The sequence below is a fragment of the Lutra lutra genome, chromosome 1 (genome assembly GCF_902655055.1).
Source record: "Lutra lutra chromosome 1, mLutLut1.2, whole genome shotgun sequence".
In the NCBI taxonomy this organism is placed as follows: domain Eukaryota; kingdom Metazoa; phylum Chordata; class Mammalia; order Carnivora; family Mustelidae; genus Lutra; species Lutra lutra.
The window spans coordinates 86449178-86469571 of record NC_062278.1 but is presented as its reverse complement, the minus strand read 5'-3'; the positions used below and the strand labels follow the sequence as shown (position 1 = coordinate 86469571).

The window sequence follows — 20394 nt, the reverse complement described above, 5'->3', positions numbered from 1 at the left end:
ATACTAAGTAGCATACTTGCTTGAATTAATCTGTGAATAATGCTTTAGTATAACCTTTCTTAACTACTTAACACCACTTAAATAGCAAGTCTTTAGCTGCTACAGCTACATTATCATTGAAAGAAATACTTATAAATTGAAACATAATGGTTCTAGATAAAATACTCAAATATTCCCATACATTTCTAAATGAGTTTTTGCACACTTTCACCATTAAATGATCAGAAAATATAGTCATACCTACTGAAATTAGAAGGGGTCCTGTATGTCAGTTTATTTTTAAAGTATTTTTAATACTTACTGTAGTGGAACTAATAGTACCTTAACATTCTTTTTAAAATAAGGAACAATGGTGCATACTTTGGCCTGGAGTGATACATGTAATATCCTTTGTGGACTTCAAGATACTCGATTTACAGTGTGGTATTACCCCAATACGGTTTATGTGGACAGAGACATTTTGCCTAAAACATTATTTGAAAGGGATGCAAGGTAACATTTTACTGCTGGAATTGTTTGTTGTGATAAATAACTCTAAAGTGTCATGTTTTTGCCCCTAATTTCAATCCCGCAAGGTACCTTTCAATCTACTCAATGAAATTGCTTAGCTAATGCTAGCTTAATGAGTTTTAAGTGTTGGGGTCAATTTGAAAGTATTGTATAATACTATTATATTTATTTGTTCCTTCTATGGATATAGTTTTCCTTATATAATTGTCAAGCCTGAGGTTGTTTAATGTAACTCAGATAGTTTTTTTCAATGTGTTTTAGTGGTTTTAATATGGACATTGTTAAGATTTTTCAGTGATATAAAAAATGTGTCAACCTTTATTCTTTCTCAGAGTATCATAAATTATAAATTATTATCATATTTACAGGACTGCATGTGTTTCTAGAATTGAATTTTTAAATTAATATTAAAGATAGAAAAACTATATAAGGCTACTGAAGAGTTTTTTTTTTTAATTTTACAGGCTTCAGAAAATACATGTATATTCCTAAATTCTCTAAGAAATAACAAGATCTCTCACTCTTGACAAAATAAGAATACAAAGCTTCTTAGCTCCAAACCTTAGCTTAACTTTCAAATCTGTTCTGAGTTCATTTTAATATTCAGTTCATAACTTTAGCAAAACCAGAGAGGATCATTTTAAAAGTATTTAAACTAATGAAGAGAAGTTAGTCTCTTGAAGTTCATCTCTTTTTATTAAGAGAAATAGCCTTGGAATCATCTTAATTTTTTATTGGTTTATGCTTTCAAAAGTGAATGCCGAGATTTTTAAACATCTGTGTAATTTACCTAAAGACTTAGGGGGGAAAAAGGTTATTTCAAATACTTTTAAGCATAGCTCTCAAATACGTAATAATTTTTTTTTTACGAATTCTGTGCGTTTCACCAGTATTACATCATATTACATCACATTACAATTTGTGAAAATGAGGACAGAAATATAACAAAATGAAAATTAGGAAGGATTTTAAAACTGGTCATTTTCCATGACCAACAAATGAGGGGAAAATTATGTACTAATGAGCTTGAGAGGGATTCCTGAGATTTTTTTCCCCCAGTCTACCTCCACTTTCAATGATATTTCACAGTAATCTTTTACTGTTTATCAGGTTGACGTTAAAACACTTCTGGGGATAGAGGTTCCAGAACTCCCAAGATAAACCATTGTCTATTTTGTCCCTGTTAGTTAATAGTCATGACACACTGCTTAAAAATTCCTCCTAACTCATTTGCAAATTGCCATTTCTTTTTTTTTTTTATTTTTTTAATTTAATTTTATTTTTTCAGTGTTCCAAGATTCATTGTTTATGCACCACACCCAGTGCTCCATGCAATACGTGCCCTCCATAATACCCACCACCAGGCTCACCCAACTCTCTACCCTCTCCCCTCCAAAACCCTCAGTTTGTTTCTCAGAGTCCACAGTCTCTCATGGTTCGTCTCCCCTTCCAATTTCCCCCAACTCACTTCTCCTCTCCATCTCCCAACGTCCTCCGTGTTATTCCTTATGCTCCACAAGTGAAACTACAAGTAAGTGACTCTCTCTCCTTGACTTATTTCACTCAGCGTAATCTCCTCCAGTCCTGTCCATGTTGATACAAAAGTTGGGTATTCATCCTTTCTGATGGAGGCATAATACTCCATTATATATATGGACCATATCTTCTTTATCCATTCGTCTGTTGAAGGGCATCTTGGCTCTTTCCACAGTTTGGCAACTGTGGCCATTGCTGCTATGAACATTGGGGTACAGATGGCCCTTCTTTTCACTACATCTGTATCTTTTGGGTAAATACCCAGTAGTGCAATTGCAGGATCATAGGGTAGCTCTATTTTTGATTTTTTAAGAAACCTCCACACTGTTTTTCAAAGTGGCTGAACCAACTTGCATTCCCACCAACAGTGTAAGAGGGTTCCCCTTTCTCCACATTCTTTCCAACACTTGTTATTTACTGTCTTGTTAACTTTGGCCATTCTAACTGGTGTAAGGTCGTATCTCAATGTGGTTTTGATTTGAATCTCCCTGATGGCTAATAATGATGAACATTTTTTCATGTGTCTATTAGCCATTTGTATGTCTTCTTTGGAGAAGTGTTTGTTCATGTCTTCTGCCCATTTTTTGACATGATTATCTGTTTTTTGAGTGTTGAGTTCGAGGAGTTCTGTATAGATCTTGGATATCAGCCCTTTGTCTGTAGTGTCATTTGCGAATATCTTCTCCCATTCCGTGGGTTACCTCTTTGTTTTGTTGACTGTTTGCTTTGCTGTGCAGAAGCTTTTGATCTTGATCAAGTCCCAAAGGTTCATTTTCGCTTTTGTTTCCTTTTGCCTTTAGAGAAATGTCTTGAAAGAAGTTGCTGTGGCCGATGTCAAAGAGGTTACTGCCTATGTTCTCCTCTAGCATTTTGATAGATTTTTCCTCACATTGAGGTCTTTTATCCACTTTGAGTTTATCTTTGTATATGGTGTAAGAGAATGGTCGAGTTTCCTTCTTCTATACATAGCTGTCCAATTTTCTGAGCACCATTTATTGAAGAGACTGTCTTTTTTCCACTGGATATTTTGTTCTGCTTTGTTAAAGATTATTTGACCATAGAGTTTATGGTCTATCTCTGGGCTTTCTACTCTGTTCCACTGATCTGCATGTCTTATTTTTGTGCCAGTATCTCAAATATGTAATAATTATTGCCAAATTAAACTTCTATATTTTGCTCCAAGTGTATGGCAAGTTAGATTCGAATGTTTGTTTAAATATATACATTCTACCTAGAGTTAACATTTTTGGGGGTGAATTTTGGAGATTTGGAGACTTTATATCTGTATCAAGGGTTAACTTCCCAAATTTAGTGTATATGAAAGATTTTGCTCAGAACGTAAATTATACTTTGCTTTTTTCCAACAGTGAATTTAGTAAAAATCCCCATATTGTGAGTTTTGTTGGAAATCAAGTAACTATAAGAAGAGCTGATGGCTCACTGGTTCACATCAGCATATCACCATATCCTGCTATTCTCCATGAATATGTAAGCAGTTCAAAATGGGAAGATGCTGTAAGACTTTGTCGCTTTGTTAAGGTACTTTACATTTTAGATCCCTAATTGTGTATATGTTGCATATTTACATATGTCTTTGTGCTAGATAAGAAACGATAACAGCTAAGGGCTGGAAAAATTGCAAATGAGATCATGGGTCTTTTTAATAAGTGAAAACATAAGCAATACAAGGGGATAGATATTGCTGTGTGATTTATTTTGGAAGAAGCTATAATTTAAATGAGTAGTTTCTCTATACTGGCACATACAAAAATCTCCTCTGGAACTCTTTCTAAAAAGTCAGATTCCCGGGCACCTGGGTGGCTCAGTGGGTTAAGCTGCTGCCTTCGGCTCAGGTCATGATCTCAGGGTCCTGGGATCGAGTCCCGCATCGGGCTCTCTGCTCAGGGCTCTCCTCTCTCCCTCTCTCTCTCTCTGCCTGCCTTTCTGTCTACTTGTGATCTCTCTCTGTCAAATAAATAAAATCTTTTAAAAAAAAAAAAGTCAGATTCCCAAGTTTTACCCCCACAGAGATTTTAATTTATTTGATCTGGGATGAATCCTAGGCATATTTTTTAATTCCTCAGATGGTTTGTACACCTAAGGTTAAGAACCTCTACTTTAGATCAGCAGTTCCCAGCTTGGTTGAATCCAGTTTTTTCAAGCATATTTGACCACAGAACTTTTTAATTTTACATGGCTTAGCAGCCCTTAGAATACACTTTTAAAATGACTTTTAGATGCTTTCCCTTACAATGAGTTGTTGATGGCAATCTACGATAATAGCATCGTCTGAGAGCCTACTTCTCTGGTTCCTTGTAAGTTAAATTCTTTGACCTCATCTAAAAGACTGGAGGGTTTATAACCCTTAATTATCTTAAAAGTATGTCAGAAGTTCAAAAATAAATCTTTGATAATTAGAAATGAAAATTTGCAGAAATTTTATTCAAAACAAGTTCTTTATGTGTTATTAACATATTTCAACAAAGTAGTCACATGTAATTTCCACATCATTAATTAAATCAATAGTTTTTTCAATGCCATGCTCAGCAAAGTTTAATTTTTTCATTAAAAAGCAACTTTAATGTATTTTAAATCATTGCTTATTTTAAGGCAGTTCTGCTCGTCGTTGAAATAATTGTTCTCCTGTTTCACTTTAGGAGCAAACCATGTGGGCTTGCCTAGCTGCTATGGCAGTTGCTAACAGAGATATGACCACTGCAGAAATAGCCTACGCAGCAATTGGTGAAGTAAATAATGTTTACTTATCTGTATGTTTGTGGTTTTTCTTACCATAATTTGTTACATTACTGTCACTACCCACTTTGTATATTGTCTTCTTTTTTTAGATTGATAAGGTTCAGTACATTAATTCTATAAAGGAGCTTCCATCTAAAGAATCAAAAATGGCTCACATATTAATGCTTAGTGGGAATATACAGGAGGCTGAAATGATACTTCTTCAGGCTGGCCTTGTTTATCAAGCAATCCAGATCAATATCAATCTCTATAACTGGGAAAGGTAATAAAAATGTTTTTCATCAATTCTAAAACCCAACTGATCTTAATATATTCTTCTATCTACCACTTGGAAAATTACATTTTCCACTGTACTTAATAGTTTTCTTAACATCACAGAACAATTTATTCACATTTCTATTTGTGAGGAGTTTGCCATTGAAGATTTTTGCCTTCTCTAAACTTGCAGTTGATTAGAAGTTAAAGTGTGAAGAAGAAAAGAGAGGCTAGGATGTCTCCTGAATTTCTGACTTCAGTAACTGGATAGATGATGGTATTATTAGTGGATTTGGAAGGGAATATAGTGAATTCAGTGTTAGGCATGTTGGATTTGAAATATTTGTGAGGAGATAGAGATGTGATAATTGTTGATTAATGAACCTGGAGCTCAGGAGATAGATTTGAACTGGGGATGTAGATTTAGGAGTCATCAGCAAGTGGATAGCAATTAAAGGCAGAAGAATGGATGCAATTGCTTGGGAAATGTGTAGAATGAGAAGACATCAACTACATTTATGGGATGGGCGAAAGAGGAGAAATCTTGCTGAAAAACTGGGATGAAGCAGTCATACTGGCAGGGAGAAGTACAACCATGAGAGATTTGTGATGCTAAGGAAGAAAGGCAGTAGGATTTGAAATGAGGAGTGCACAGTAGTAGCCTTCTCTGCATTAGGCTTCAATACAGATTGCTTTCAAAACAAAGTGGCATGCTTCTTCTCTCTGACATATTAGGTCATTCTCTCGGATATGTCCCTCAGTAAAAAAAAAAGCTATAGGGTTTATATACACCTGAAATTACATTATAAAATTGGCATGCTGATTTTTCCAGGTTTGAAATGTCTTTCATCATCTTGTCTCTCTCAACCTCTACCCTACTATTTTTTTAAAAGCAGATCCCAGTAATCAGATCACTTTATCTGTAAATATTTCAGTATGTATCTCAAGGTTTTTAAAAATCTAGCCACAGTACCATGGTCACATTTTAAAGAATTAACAATAATTCTATTCAGTGTTCTTATTTCTTTGATTGTGTTGTGAATGTTTTGATTTGTTTTATGGTTTGTTTTGTTCAGGATCCAGAAAAGGTCCATATCTTATGATTGATTGATGTGTTCTCAAGTTTCTTTTCATCTTTTTTTTTTTTTTAATATTTCATTTCTTTATTTGACAGACAGATCATAAGTAGGCAGAGAGGCAGGCAGAGAGAGAGAGGGAAGCAGGCTCCCCGCTGAGCAGAGAGCCCGACGCGGGGCTCGATCCCAGGACCCTGAGATCACAACCAAGCCGAAGAGGCTTTAACCCACTGAGCCACCCAGGTGCCCCTCAAGTTTCTTTTCATCTTAGTAGGTTTTCCTCTTTCTTGTGTTTTCTTGTAATTTTCCCACTGCAGAAGCTGGGCCAATAGAGTTTTCCCATAGTCTGGATTCTGTTGATTACATCTTTGTGGTGTCATTTGACATGTTCCTTTGCCCCTTGAATTAGCCATATTGGTGTTGAATCTAGAAACTTGATTAGATTCGAGTTTAACTTTTTTTTTCCTTTTGGTAAGGCTCAATCAGAGGTGGGTGGTATTCAATATATTTTCACAGTGACTGGTTGCCTGTCTTTTTCTGTTGATTATTACCCAGATCCATTAATTAATTAGAATGAATTAATTAATGATCATCATTACCCAGATCCATTAATTAATTAGAATTCTAGAAGGATAGAATTTAAGTATTGGATGAAAAATATATTACATTGCTTTTGCGATCCCTGAATTTCTATATTTATTTAAGTCCTTTAGAAGGGAACAGATTTCATTTTGTTAATATATGTTATTCCATTTGAGAAGTACAGTCCTGCTGGTTTGTATTTCTGTCATTCTTATTTGAATTTGAAAATTACCTGCAACCAGGGTGGCTCAGATGGTTAAGCATCTGCCTTTGGCTCAGGTCATGATCCTGGGGTCCTGGGATCAAGCGCCACATCAGGCTCCCGGCTCAGCGGGGACTCTGCATCTCCCTTTCCCTCTGCCTCTCCCCCTGCTCATGCTGTCTCACTCTCTGTATCTCTCTGTCTCAAAAGAATACATAAAATCTTAAAAAAAACAAAAAAGGAAAAAGAAAATTACCTGCAACCTAATAGGTTACAACCCTTAAAGAGTTGTAGGTAAGCAAGTCATCTATTTGATGTTCACTTTGGACATTTGGTGGTAGTCTGTTCTCAAAAATTGAAGTTAAGAGAGGTAGATATTTTATGTAAGTATTAGTAAAAAAATAATTTTTCTACTTCTACCAGTTATATAAAGTGATTTTGCTTCATTCAAGTTATATAAAAGATCATATTTTGAAGTTATAAAATCTTTTTATATAACTTCCTTCTATTTAAAATCAGAGAGGATACATGGATTTATTCCAGCCCCATAATCTAATGTCACATTTGTTTGGTTGCCAAATAACCATTTTAAAACTAGAGACAGGCTGTTCCCATAACCCTTATATAATTTGGAGTGAATTCCCTCCTCTGTGTGATAAAGAAACATTTTTTTACCCAGTGTATGCTTTTAGAGAACATTTAAAATAGCATATATAATTTGAATGTTTACCATTAGCTATTGCTCTTCAATCAGATAATACATATTTTATAATAATGACTATCATATAGATAATACTTAACATCTAGTATCTAAATGCAGTATTAGACCTCATATTCTATCTTTTCTACATAATTAAATGTACTGATGTTCCATAACAAATTACCTCTTTGGAGATAACTTTCTTTCTGAAAAGCCCCAACCCAGAATAGATGCTTACGTATTCCCCACTTGGAATACTTCTGGTTTGGCACAACAAAAATTCCTTCCCCAGTTGTGCTCAGTCATAAAAAAGGAGCAGGAAATGGCATATTTCAGGTGCCAAAGGGCTGGTTCGCCAGAGTATCCAGTAACACATCCACACTGAAGACAGAGCCTTAGGGATATATAGAGGGTGATAGGGGACAGGATTAGAAGGATTAAAACATCTTTACTTCTGCTGCTCATTTTTTGAAACTTTGTGAATTGGTTTTTGCCTTCTTGCATTTCACTTCCGTTCCTCTATGTTGCAGTACTTCTACATTCTTTTCTGTGTAGTCTCTTTTTCTCTGAAAGACTTAAAGTCACAGAGGAATGAGGGAACTTTGTGAGGAGTTTGTGATAGGTAGCAAATACTGATCCTTGGAGTTAGCCATATGGTTTATGTAAATATATTTTTTAAGAAATCATTGTGCTGAATATTGGCATTATCGTTTGTATTACACATGACTTATATTTGTAATTTTTATATTGTCTTTAATATTTCTCTCAATTGTCTACCAATTGTCAATTAATGCACAGGGCATATCTAAAATACTTTTTAAAGTGACTATTTAGGCCAAACCAAAGCATGCTAAAAATGAAACACATTTTCCTACTGAAGGGTCACATGTTGCAAAAAATCTAGTCAGTAGTTACTGCTGTCTAAAAGAACAGATTTATAATATTTGTGTCTGATAAATAAATCATGACTGGCCTATTCAGAAGTAATATGTCATATTAGGAGACAAGGGAACTTGAAAAAGAATGTGCTTTAATATAATACTTAGAAAAAAGATTACAGGTTACCTGGGTGCCTCAGTTGGTTGAGATTGGCCTTCAGCTCAGGTCATGATCCTGGAACCCCAGGATTGAGCCCTACATTGGGCTCCCTGCTCTGCGGGAGTCTGCTTCTCCCTCTAACCCTCCTCCCTTTCATGCTCTCACTCACTTGCTCTCTCTCTAATAAATAAAATCTTTAAAAAAAATACACACAACAAGATTATAGTGAACAGTATAGTATTGATACATATTAATTGGATTATAAATTTTAAATGGCTATTAACTTTTTCTAAGAACCAAATGGCAAAAGGCATTTGTCAGATTTTCATTATCCACAAATTTTAGTTTTATATTTTAAATTTGCTGTGTTATAACACAAAGGATATCAGTATTTAATTGAATATTGAGCAGAATAAATTCTAGACTTTAGATAAATTCTAGAACAGAATAAATTATAGACTTAAAAAATGGTTAAGATAGTTAAACCACTTACATTGGGGGGAAGTCCATTCACTTGAATTTTATTATGATTTCAATGAATTTTTCAATGAACATTGATCATACATATGCTCTGGAGTACTCACCAAAGAGAAATAAAACTTAGATTTCCCTTCAATAAATGTACAGGTTATGGAAGAGACAGACTCATAAATAATAATAATGTACTGTAAGTAGTGCTACAGAAATAATATATGCATAAAATGTTATGGAACACAGTAAGAAAATGGTCATTTATTTCTGCAAAGGAAGTTGATCAGGGAGAAGAGATCATGTTTGATCTGAACCTGGAAGTATAAGTAGTGTAAGTAGGAATTTGAAGTATAAGTAGGAATTTGCAAGATGGGTGAGGTGGGGAATGGTGTGTTCCATATTGAGGAATGAGTGGGGAGGGACCAACATAGACCATTTGTCCCACTGTCTTATCCCAGAACTCTACTGTGTATTGATGCTAATACAGGCAATGCTGGTAATCTGTTTTGTTTCTCATTACAGGGCACTTGAATTGGCTGTAAAATACAAAACACATGTTGATACAGTTCTTGCTTACCGTCAAAAGTTTTTGGAGACATTTGGTAAACAGGAAACTAATAAACGATACTTGCAGTATGCAGAAGGTGTAAGTATTATACAGTATTTTATGATAATGTAAATGCTTTATAAGTATATATCCTATTTATCTTAATAAGACAAAATTGGAATAATTCATACCAAATCTCTAAAAAATAACTTTTGCCTTATGATATTATAGTCTTATTTTAACTCTGTAATTATAGCACTGATTTTTTTCTGGAATCTTAAAGCCATATGTTTTATTTTGTTTTTCAAGATTTTATTTATTTATTTGAGAGAGAGTGAGAGAGACAGAGCACAAGCAGGGGGAGGGGCAGAGGGAGAAGCAGACTCCCTGCTGAGCAGGGAGCCAGCCACCGGGCTTGATCCTGGGACTCCAGGATCAGGACCTGAGCTGAAGGCAGGTGCTTAACCAACTGAGTCACCCAGGTGCGCTGTAAAGCCATCTTTTGATTAACTCAAGTCTGTTTTCATTTTATTTAATTTGTGTTAAAGTTGGGTGCTAATTGATAATTTTATAAAAACAATATAAGTGGCTGGGATAAAGGTTTCTGACTCCTGAATTTTGTCTTCCACTAGCTGCCCCTCCGCTCCAGGGGAGATATATAAACACACAGAGCATTGGCCAGAAAATGGATACTTTGTCACTTTGCAAAATTTTAGGGAGCTGGTTCGCACCTGGAGAAGGGCCTAGCCCAGGGATACCTCACTGCCTAGAACTAAAGAGGGCTAAACTTTTGCCTTTTAAATCCCTGCCAGAATCTGAGGTTTCATCACTATAATTAGAAGAAGGTCATTCCAGTATGTATCAGCGCACAAGGAGAGGTGGAGCAGTTTGCCCAGGTACCTAGAGCAGGACTGTTGTTCGCCACTGGCTTAGATCCATCTAGCCTCAGACTACAGAATAAACGGTTCACCTCTAGCCATGCAGACCCAGGAGCCTTGTAATCCCGAGACTGGGGCAGCCTTGCTCCCAGCTCTGTGAACAGGTTGATTTTCGTAGCCTTTTATTCATTCATTTATTCAAAAAGTCTGTATGAGTGCTCACTCTGGCCAGGTACTATGCTGGATGCTGAGTCAGATAGAACTTCTGTTTTTGTGGAGCTTGTAGATGATGTGGGAGTGCTGCTCCTTGGAGACAGAATAAAATGGAATGTTTTGACCTGTCCTAAAGGGCAGGGTAAATTAGATGGATCCTGGGAAGAGCAAAGAAGGTAGGGAGAAGGTACCTATGATGTCCACTAAAGCCAACATCATCCATTTGCTATATGACTTGAGAAACTCAATCTTTCTCCTCTTGTATAGATTAAAACACAGTTCTTTCCTACTATGGGTCTTTCACATGTGAGTCTTCTTTACTATTCATTCACACAGAACACTTCATTTCTGGTTACCTGATGTGTGGCTTTGTCCCCATGCCAACAAACAATTCTCCAACACCAGCTGGGTGTCCTATAATTTAACTCAACTCTGACACTGTCTACCTGGAGATAGCATCAGATTCCACAGGTAAAGGGATCAGCCCCACAGGATTGCACCCCACCCCCATCAGATGCTGGTTGCAAGCCCAGGTTATCACCTGTGCTTCTAAGACTAACTAGTTATAGGTCAGAGATTCCAGTAACCCCTGCTTTAGGTTTCACATGCCAGTCACAAATCCAGGTTGTTAGCTGCACTTCCAGCTCACAGCCTATAAATCAGAGGTCCCATGTCTCTTTTTGATTAACCTGTTCACAGAACTAAGGGAAACATTTACTTACATTTATTTAAAACACAAGTTTAAGGGCGCCTGGGTGGTTCATTCATTAAGCATCTGCGTTTGGCTCAGGTCCTGATCCCAGGGTCCTGAGATCAAGCCCCATGTGGGGCTCCCTGCTTAGCACTGCTTCTCTCTCTCCCAGTCCTCCTGCCTGTGTTCCCTCTCTTGCTGTGTCTCTCTCTGTCAAATCAATAAATAAAAAATCTTAAAAAAAAAAAATATATATATATATATAAGTTTATTAAAGGATATGATAAAGGCTATGGATGACAACCAGATGAAAAGATACTCAGGGCAAGGTTTGGGAAGGCCCTAACTTCAGAAGCTCCTGTCTCTTCAAAGTGGGGTGCGTCGTCCTCCCAGTGTGGATGTGTTCACCAAACCAGAAGCCCTTTGAACCCTGTACTTTGGAATTTTATGGTGGCTTCATCCCATAGATATGATAGATCATTAACTCCATTTTCAGCACTTCTCCCTGCTCAAGAGGATGGGGATCAGGATTGAAAATTCCTAGCTTCTAATCATGGCTTGGTCTTTCTGGTGACCAGCCCTCATGCAGGTCATCTGGAGTTGTCTCTCTCTCCTTTTTTTTTTTTTTTTTTTAATTTTATTCATTTATTTGAGGGAAAGAGAGAGAGCACAAGCAGGGGGCAGGGGGAGGCAGTGGGAGAAGCAGAGTCCCAAGGATCAGGGAGCCCAATGTGGGGCTCCGTCCCAGGATCCCAGGATCATGACCCAAGCTGAAGACAGCACTTAACTGACTGAGCCACCCAGTCACCCTGGAGTTGTCTCTTTAAAAGAAAAAAATGCTCCTTAGGGCACCTGGGTGGCTCAGTGGGTTAAAGCCTCTGCCTTCAGCTCAGGTCATAATCTCAGGGTCCTGGGATTGAGCCCTGCATTGGGCTCTCTGCTCAGTGGGGAGCCTGCTTCTCCCTCTCTGCCTGCCTCTCTGCCTACTTGTGATCTCTCTGTCAAATAAATAAGTAAAATCTTTTAAAAAAAGAAAAAAAAATGCTCCTTTAACTCAGGAAATTGCAAAGGTTTTAGGAGCCCTGTGTCAGGAACCAAGGTCAAAGACCAAATATTAGAACAAAAGATGCTCCTAGTGTTCTTATCACTTAGGAAATTAAGAGTTTCAGGAGTTGTCTGCCTGGAACTGGGAGCTGAAACCAATATATATATTTTCTGTTATCTCACACCATATTTAGCACACTGAGTGTTGTGATCTACATTTTTGCACTTCAGAACAGTTCACAAGGTAGCAAAGCCTTTGGGGCCATCCTTAGAGTGTCTGCAATGCAGTTTCAACACCTGGATCTGGGATAGACACAAGTTGTCTATTTCTTGGTAAGAAGGAGTGTATTTTTTTGTTTGTTTGTTTGTTTGAGAGACACTTGTGGGCTGAGCAGGGAGCCCAATGATTGGATGCAGGGCTCAATTCCAGGACTCCCAGATCCTGACCTGAGCCAAAGGCAGACACTTAACAGACTGAGCCTCCCAGGTACCCAGAAAGGGGTGTATTTTAAAGATGTTCCACAGACTTTTTGTTTCATTCAGAACTTCAGTACCGAAAATGAATCCTCTAAAAGTTTTGGGCTCTGAGAGCTTACTATACTATTGGGACAAATTCAGGGCCCCTGGGATCCCTGAGGACGACACTCTTAATTCACAGAATATAACAGCCGCCACTACCACTACAGGGCTAAGCAGACCAGAGAATCACCGATCACTTGATCTTTTTGTCACAGTTTTGAAAAAATGATGAGATGTTAAAACTGAGCACTCAGGGCACCTGGGTGGCTCACTGGGTTAAGCCTCTGCCTTCGGCTCAGGTCATGGTCTCAGGGTCCTGGGATTGAGCCCTGCATCAGGATCTCTGCTCAGCAGGGATCCTGCTTCCCCCCCTCTCTGCCTGCTTCTCTTACGATCTCTCTTTCTATCAAATAAATAAATAAAATCTTTTAAAATAAAAAAACCCAAAAACTGAGTATTCACATTAAATTCACTTGATTGCATAATTTTTAAACAGATTCATACTACTCTGTTTCTTCATCATCCTTGCCATCAATATTTTTTTTGGTATTTTCACATTAGATGCTTTAGAGGATGTAGAAAATATAATTCTTACCTTCAAATTTAAAATTATCATAATTTATATTATAAATATTGCATTATTATAATCAAAATATTTTAGATAACAAAAATTTAACATTGTTACCTTTTTTCTTATTATCTATGTATGCAGCTGTTACCAAAATGTAATAACTTCAATCACAAGAGTGGCAGAAATCTTCAAAATGGGATAACTAGAACAATATGACTTTGTGGTATTTTGAGGGTTTTTTTTTTTTAACCCTGAAACTATATAGGTTACCTTGACTCCCCATGGTCCTGTGTTCTAGTATCCTCCTTTTTTTTCCTTCATTAATGTAATTTGGAAGCTAACTAGAAATTACAAAGCAGTATTTTAAGATGAAAATTACTTTTTACTTAAAAATTCCCACTGTTTATCTAAGCCAAAATTTTGATTATATAAACTTGAGAACTATGAGTTAAATAGAAAGAGATCATTAAAAACTGAGAAATTAGGGGAACCTGGGTGGCTCAGTCAGTTGAGCATCTGACTCTCTCTCAGCTCAGGTCCTGATCTCAGGGTCATAAGATCCAGCCCCACGACGGGCTTTTTGCTGAACGTGGAGCCTGCTGGAGGTTCTTTCTCTCCCTCTCGCCCTCCACATTCTCACTTTCTTTCTCTCTCTCTCTCTCTCTCACACACACACACACACACACACACACACATGCACACCCAGAAGAAATAAATCTTTTTTAAAAACTGAGAAATTTATTCCGGATATGTGGTGAATTCTGGTGGGCTCGCAGTGCATAGTGTGAAACCTTATAAGTGAAAAGGTTCACTTAAGTACACGTACTTAAGTACAATTTTAAGTACAATTGTACTTACGAGCTCTGAAATGTTATTTGGACATTTCTTGTTTAAAATATGGAAACCTGGGATTCATACAAAATGGACTGTCTTCTAAGAACCCTAACTAGAGTCATTATACCTGATCTACAATAGTGTTCAATAAATATTTGTAAAATAATCTGCAATTCTGGCAAATAAAATTCACTCTACCGAATATATTCTGTACAAGAAGAAAAGCAGAAAAACCAGGAAATGTTTAAAACATTATTCCAGGAGAAAGAAAACAGTGGAAATATAAACAAACCAATAGCTTGGGGGCTATTTCAGAAGGTGTAGAATTTCAGAAGGTATAGAATTTTGAAAAAGATCGAGAAGTTCAGACAAACCACTTTAGGCATAGCTACTTTCTAAGCTCTTTTGCAGGTTTTAAAGCCTTATAATTTTATGAGGTCCTGAGACACAAAACCCAAGAGAAATTGTTAGTGATAGTTCATCTGCTAGGTAGTTACCTTTTCTTTATTCAATATTTATTGAGCACTTTGGGCAGACAATGTACTCCCCTTGCTACTTTGAATATAAAAGTAAACATGGCAGACACTGACCAGGTAGAAGATTACTATAATAGATCCACCAGAAGATGGAAATGGTAAGATTAATGTTAAAAAAAAAAAATCGGTTGTAAAATCAAGAGAACACTGTGGCTCGGGGTGGGAGGAAAGGTGGTTAAGTTGGCCAGCAAGACATTTGAGAGCAACTTCAACATTTCTAATATGGGTGACTGGTAGATGGGGAGAGATACCATTAATCTAGATAAGGAACATGAAAATATACAAGTTTTAGACCTTTTGAGTTTGAATACATGAAAATACACATTTTTTGTTTGAAGTCCCAGTGGGGTATCCAGACGGAGATATCTAATGGGCAATTGGAAATATAATTGTGAATACTGAAGATATTGACAAAGGAGCAATCAGGACATGATAAATAGATTTATGGTCATGACCATGAAGGTATAGTTGAAGCTATGTGAGTTGATGTGATCTCCTAGGGAAAGTATAAAAAGGTTGTGGTTGGAACCCTGATGAATACTAACAGGAGGTTGTCTAGAAAAAAGATATAGGAGGGGAAAAGAACATTTAGAAAACTGGAAAAAACATTTAGAAAGGAGAGCGCAAACCAGGAGCGAGTGATACACAGAGATTTTTCAAAGACCTGTGGTCAACAAAATCCAGGGAATGCTTCTACACTAGGGCCGTTTTCTTCCTTTTGTCATCATGCTCTTCCCCAGATATATACATGGACTCATTCGTCTCTTGTAGGTCTTCAAATCAGCTTCTCAGGGAGGCCTTTTCTTACCACTCTGTTTGAAACATAACACCCATTCTCCCCAACGCCACCCCTGGCACTCACTGTTTCCCTTCCCTGTTTTCAAAACTCTTACCACTTCTCACATTTTGTATATTTTTATAGACTCCATTGTTACCTTTGCTATTCTTTCTATGAAGACTGATTTTTATCTTTTTGTTCACTACTGAATCATTGCACCAGAACAATCTTTGGCATATAGTAAGCACCAAATATTTTTTGACTGCGTAGTTGAATCATATATAGGATGAAGAATAAAAATACTTAATGGTGGCATTAGTGAAAAGTTTATGAAGTATAGTAGGAACATGGTCACATTACAGCACTCTGGGGAGAAAATGAGAGTCAGGAATGAGAAGAATGAGAGTGGTAGTTTGCAGGGAGACCGTATTGAGGGGGAAGGATGGTAAGGAGCAGCCAGTGAAGAGAAGGAAATTGAATATATAAGTGATAACTGAAGGCAGATGTCCCAGTGGAGTGGAAGAAGATGGGATCAGGGACATATGTGAAGAGGTTAGCCTAAGACAGAAGGGAAAGAGTTAGAGATAGATACAGGTGTAGGTAAGTTTGTGTGAAGAAGGAAATTAAGTGAATTCATGTCTGATGGCCACTGTATTCTCTGTAAAGAGGAAGCTGATTTTCAGCAGAGAGTAAGAGAGCGGATGGAAAGCCATTTGGTATGATTTTGAAATTACTTCCATGTGAATAAGAAGAATTTACCAGGGACTAGAATAAGAAGTGCCAAATAGTACTGACCCTCCCTATAGTATAAAAAGATGTATCTTTGTGTAGAAATCAGTCACTTGAAAGTTGTCATGAGTACATCCTTATCTAATACCCACTAGTAAAAATACTCTAAGAACTAAATTATCTGTAGAACACTATTCTAAAACTGGATTAATGCCAGAGTGAAAATGAAACATTTATTTTCAGTAGGATAGCTATCAACTGACACCCTCATCTATACTATGACAAGTGACTAATACAAATGTCATCAATTTGCTTGATGGACTTCTGGTGCAACAGAGTGACAGTTGTGTAGTGGACAGTTAATGTATGGTTTTATTGTGATGGATTTGAGAAACGTGTGTAAGTCAATTCAAGGCTGGAAGAAGGCCAAGACATTAATCAAGTTTTGTCTTTCTCTTTGCGAATGTTTTGTTAGACATAGAAACGAGTGTTTTGCCATTTAAAAATATCAAGCTCTGACCTGATTGAAAAATCAGTGTTTCAAATAATTTAACATTTGTTCTACCTTTCAATGAGCTGTCACTTGCGTCTTACCACAGACATTCATCTTCTATGAGTGAGCAGGATTCTTTTAACTCATATATTTTATATATTATAGACAAGTATATGTAATTATCTTCTTTAAAAAATTGACCCAAATATCCACAAATTACAGAAATTTAGTTGAAGGATATTAGAATAAAAAAGAACCACATACTTAGTTCCATCAACTTCCAGCACAAAATAAAAGAGGCGTGGGGGCACCTGGGTGGCTCAGTTAAGCTCTGACTCTTGATTTCGACTCATGTCATGATCTCAAAGTTGTAGGATGGGCCTGCTCTGGCTCCACGCTCAGCAGAGTCTGCTTGAGATTTTCTCTCTCTTTCGCTCTCCCTTTGCCCCTCCCCCCTGTGTACATGCTCTCTCTCTCCCATCCTCCCTCTCTCATATAAAGCTTTAAAAAAAAAAAGGCATGAGGTCCTGATAAGGTTAAATTAATCTCCCAGGTACTTGAAAAAAATCCGCTCAGGCAGCATGTAGTACCTCAGTCTGGTTTAATGCTACTTATTTCACAGAACTCTGCTATGTGGAGGTGAAAAACCTATTCACTTTTGGCTCAGTCTCAAAGTTTGGGCTTATTTCATTGTAAATCAGTTAGTTTAATCTAGGCCCCAATTTTTCTGTGTTTTTCCTGAGAGAATACACATTCCTAAAGTAGTGATCTCCAAACTTTTATAAACAATAGAATGCTTTTTCCTAAAGAAATTGTTCATAGAACTCAGAGCGGAGTCCATTGCTAACATCCAGTGTAATGAGCTTAGGGGAAAGGGAGGGCAGAGGGTACTGCATCATGGATCAAAGGGAAGAACAGGGGTTCCTGGCTGACTCTTGATCTCCCTGTTGTGAGTTTGAGCCCCAGGTTGGGCCTAGAGTTCTAAAGGAAAAAAAAAGGAAACAAGAATGGTACCACTTGTGATTGTTTTTGTGTCCCCAGCCTTGCTTACCCACTGTGCTTCCTTTAATATCTTTTTTGCCATTGTCTAAACCATCACCATGTCTATATTACTTAAAAAGTTGTTGCCAAGCAGCCACTTTTTCAGAGTATGCTCAGGAGAAGCAAGTGCTCCTCTATCCTTCCTTATAGCTAGGCTTCTAATGGAAACCTCCGTATTTAAGAGGTGAAATGCTAACCCATGGCTTCATGGCGAGGACCCTGTCCATTTTTCCCCTTTTTCACCTCTTCTTGTCCCTGAGGCACCAGTGCTGATTCCTAAGACTCCATGAGACTCTTTAGATGTACCTTTTATAAATAGCTACAACTAGATTTTTGTCTTTTCAATCATAATAAGAGGCCTTTTGTTGTGGTAATTGTTCTCTTCAATCTTATTCTTAAAGGTATTTTTTTAGCATTATTTTGTGACTTGTCTTTCATGCTCTCTTTTTTTGCTAGTGATTTAGAAGCTATTCTATTTTTGTTTGCTCTTGGTTACTTTGAATTAAGCAAAAATATATTATACTATATCAGTATGTTTCTTCTTTTCTTCTTTTGCAGCTCCAAATAGATTGGGAGAAAGTCAGAGCCAAAATTGAGATGGAAATTACTAAAGAACGAGAGCGATCATCAAGCAGCCAGTCCAGCAAGAATACAGGTCTAAGGCCCTAAATTTCTTGCTTACCTCGAAGAAGTTTTACCTTTTGAAACTAATTCTGATTAATCAAGGATTATCATATTTTCAGTGCTTAAAAAAAAAGGCAGTATCTTTAAGTATAAGCACTTGCTATGCAATACTAAAAGTACATTCAAAAAGACTAATCACAAAGTAATTGACATAATTTCATCTTTTATATATTTTAGTCCAATAATTAGCAAAATATTCCTGTATGTTTATGTAGTGTTGCTTACATTCCAGTTTTTTGTCCATTATTTTATCCCTGAATCTTCAGCATGAACAAATATTAATTCTGATAATAAAACATTGGACTCTTAAAAATGTACATTATCATTAATTTTTATTCAACCTCTAAATTATAAGATGTTCCAAAAGTTTATTTATACAAGAAAAATACATGAGGATGGATTTATGAAAATGTATGTGTATTTGTACATCAACGTTCATAGCAGGATTATTCACAGTAGCAAAAATGTGGAGAAAAAAGATGTCTATCACCAGATGAATGGATAAACAAAATGTGGTAGAGACATACAGTGGAATATTATTCAGCCTTTAAAAAGAAGGAAATTCTGACACATGCTACGGCATGGATGAACCTTGAAAATACTGTGCGAAGTGAAATAAACCAGACTATTATATGACCCCACTTATATGAGGTGCCTACAGTAGGGAAGTTCATTGAGACAGAAGAAATAGTGGTTGCCAGGCTCTGGGGGGAGGTGGAAATGCGGCGTTATTGTTAAATGAGTACAGAGTTCCGGTTTGGGATGAATGAGATCTAGAAATGGTGGTGATGGTTGCACAGCACCATGGATATACGTAATGCCACTGAATTGTACACTTAAAAATGGTTAAAATGGTAAATTTTGTTCTTACCATTATTTTAGAAATATTTTAGAAATCTAGAATGGGCAAAAAATTTTTTCCTCATTCCTTTCCTGACTTGAGAATGTTCAGGCACTAGGTCCTGGAGTCTGAATTTGTGAAAATCTTAAATGATAAACCTTTTTGTCTATCTTAATTCAGTATGTCCTAAAATTATTGCCACAAAAGCTTTTGATCACTAACACAAATACTCTTTAGAAAAAGTCCTCCATGAAGTAAATTTTGGAAAGGTAGATTATAGACTGGGTATATGCATATGCATTAGAAAGTGATTACCTCGGGACGCCTGGGTGGCTCAGTTGGTTGAGCGGCTGCCTTCGGCTCAGGTCATGATCCTGGGGTCCTAGGATCAAGTCCCGCACCGGGCTCCTTGCTTGGTGGGGAGCCTGCTTCTCTCTCTCCCTCTGCCTGCTTGTGCCCTCTCTCTGTCTCTGTCAAATAAATAAATAAAAATCTTAAAAAAAAAAAAAAAGTGATTACCTCTCTCACCCCCATTTTAATGAATATATTTAGATTTCTTTTATGAAAATGTTTCTGACTTTTCAGCATATTTCTTTTCTTTTCTGGAACATTGAAATGTTCTGTTCTTCATCCAGCTGCTGGGTGTAAGAGTGAGTTCAGTTTGTGAGATATGATTGAGCAGTTTTCCTTTAAGTTGTTTTATATTGTTATATTCCAATAAAAAGTTTAAAAATAAAAATGGTTAAAAGGGTAAATTTTGTATTTTACTATAATTTAAAAAGTCAAAAATATAATGAAATATGTCTGCATTCTAACAATTCTGATACCAACAAGGTGTTCTACAATTCAATTCTGACACTACCCAGAG

At 36.8% G+C, this 20394-nt stretch overlaps 1 protein-coding gene across 4 annotated transcripts in view; it reads left to right on the top strand.

Moving 5' to 3' along the window:
• IFT80 (intraflagellar transport 80) overlaps positions 1–18748 on the top strand; it is a 116084-nt gene extending 97336 nt beyond the window's left edge. For all 4 annotated transcript variants that reach the window (XM_047729080.1, XM_047729072.1, XM_047729063.1 and 1 more), the window contains 6 exons: positions 345–492; positions 3414–3585; positions 4704–4793; positions 4893–5065; positions 9650–9773; positions 18560–18748. In XM_047729080.1, coding sequence (XP_047585036.1) covers positions 345–492; positions 3414–3585; positions 4704–4793; positions 4893–5065; positions 9650–9773; positions 18560–18670 — 818 coding nt within the window. In that variant the 3' untranslated portion in view covers positions 18671–18748. The remainder of the gene's footprint in view (positions 1–344; positions 493–3413; positions 3586–4703; positions 4794–4892; positions 5066–9649; positions 9774–18559) is intronic.
• Positions 18749–20394: the final 1646 nt, after the last annotated feature.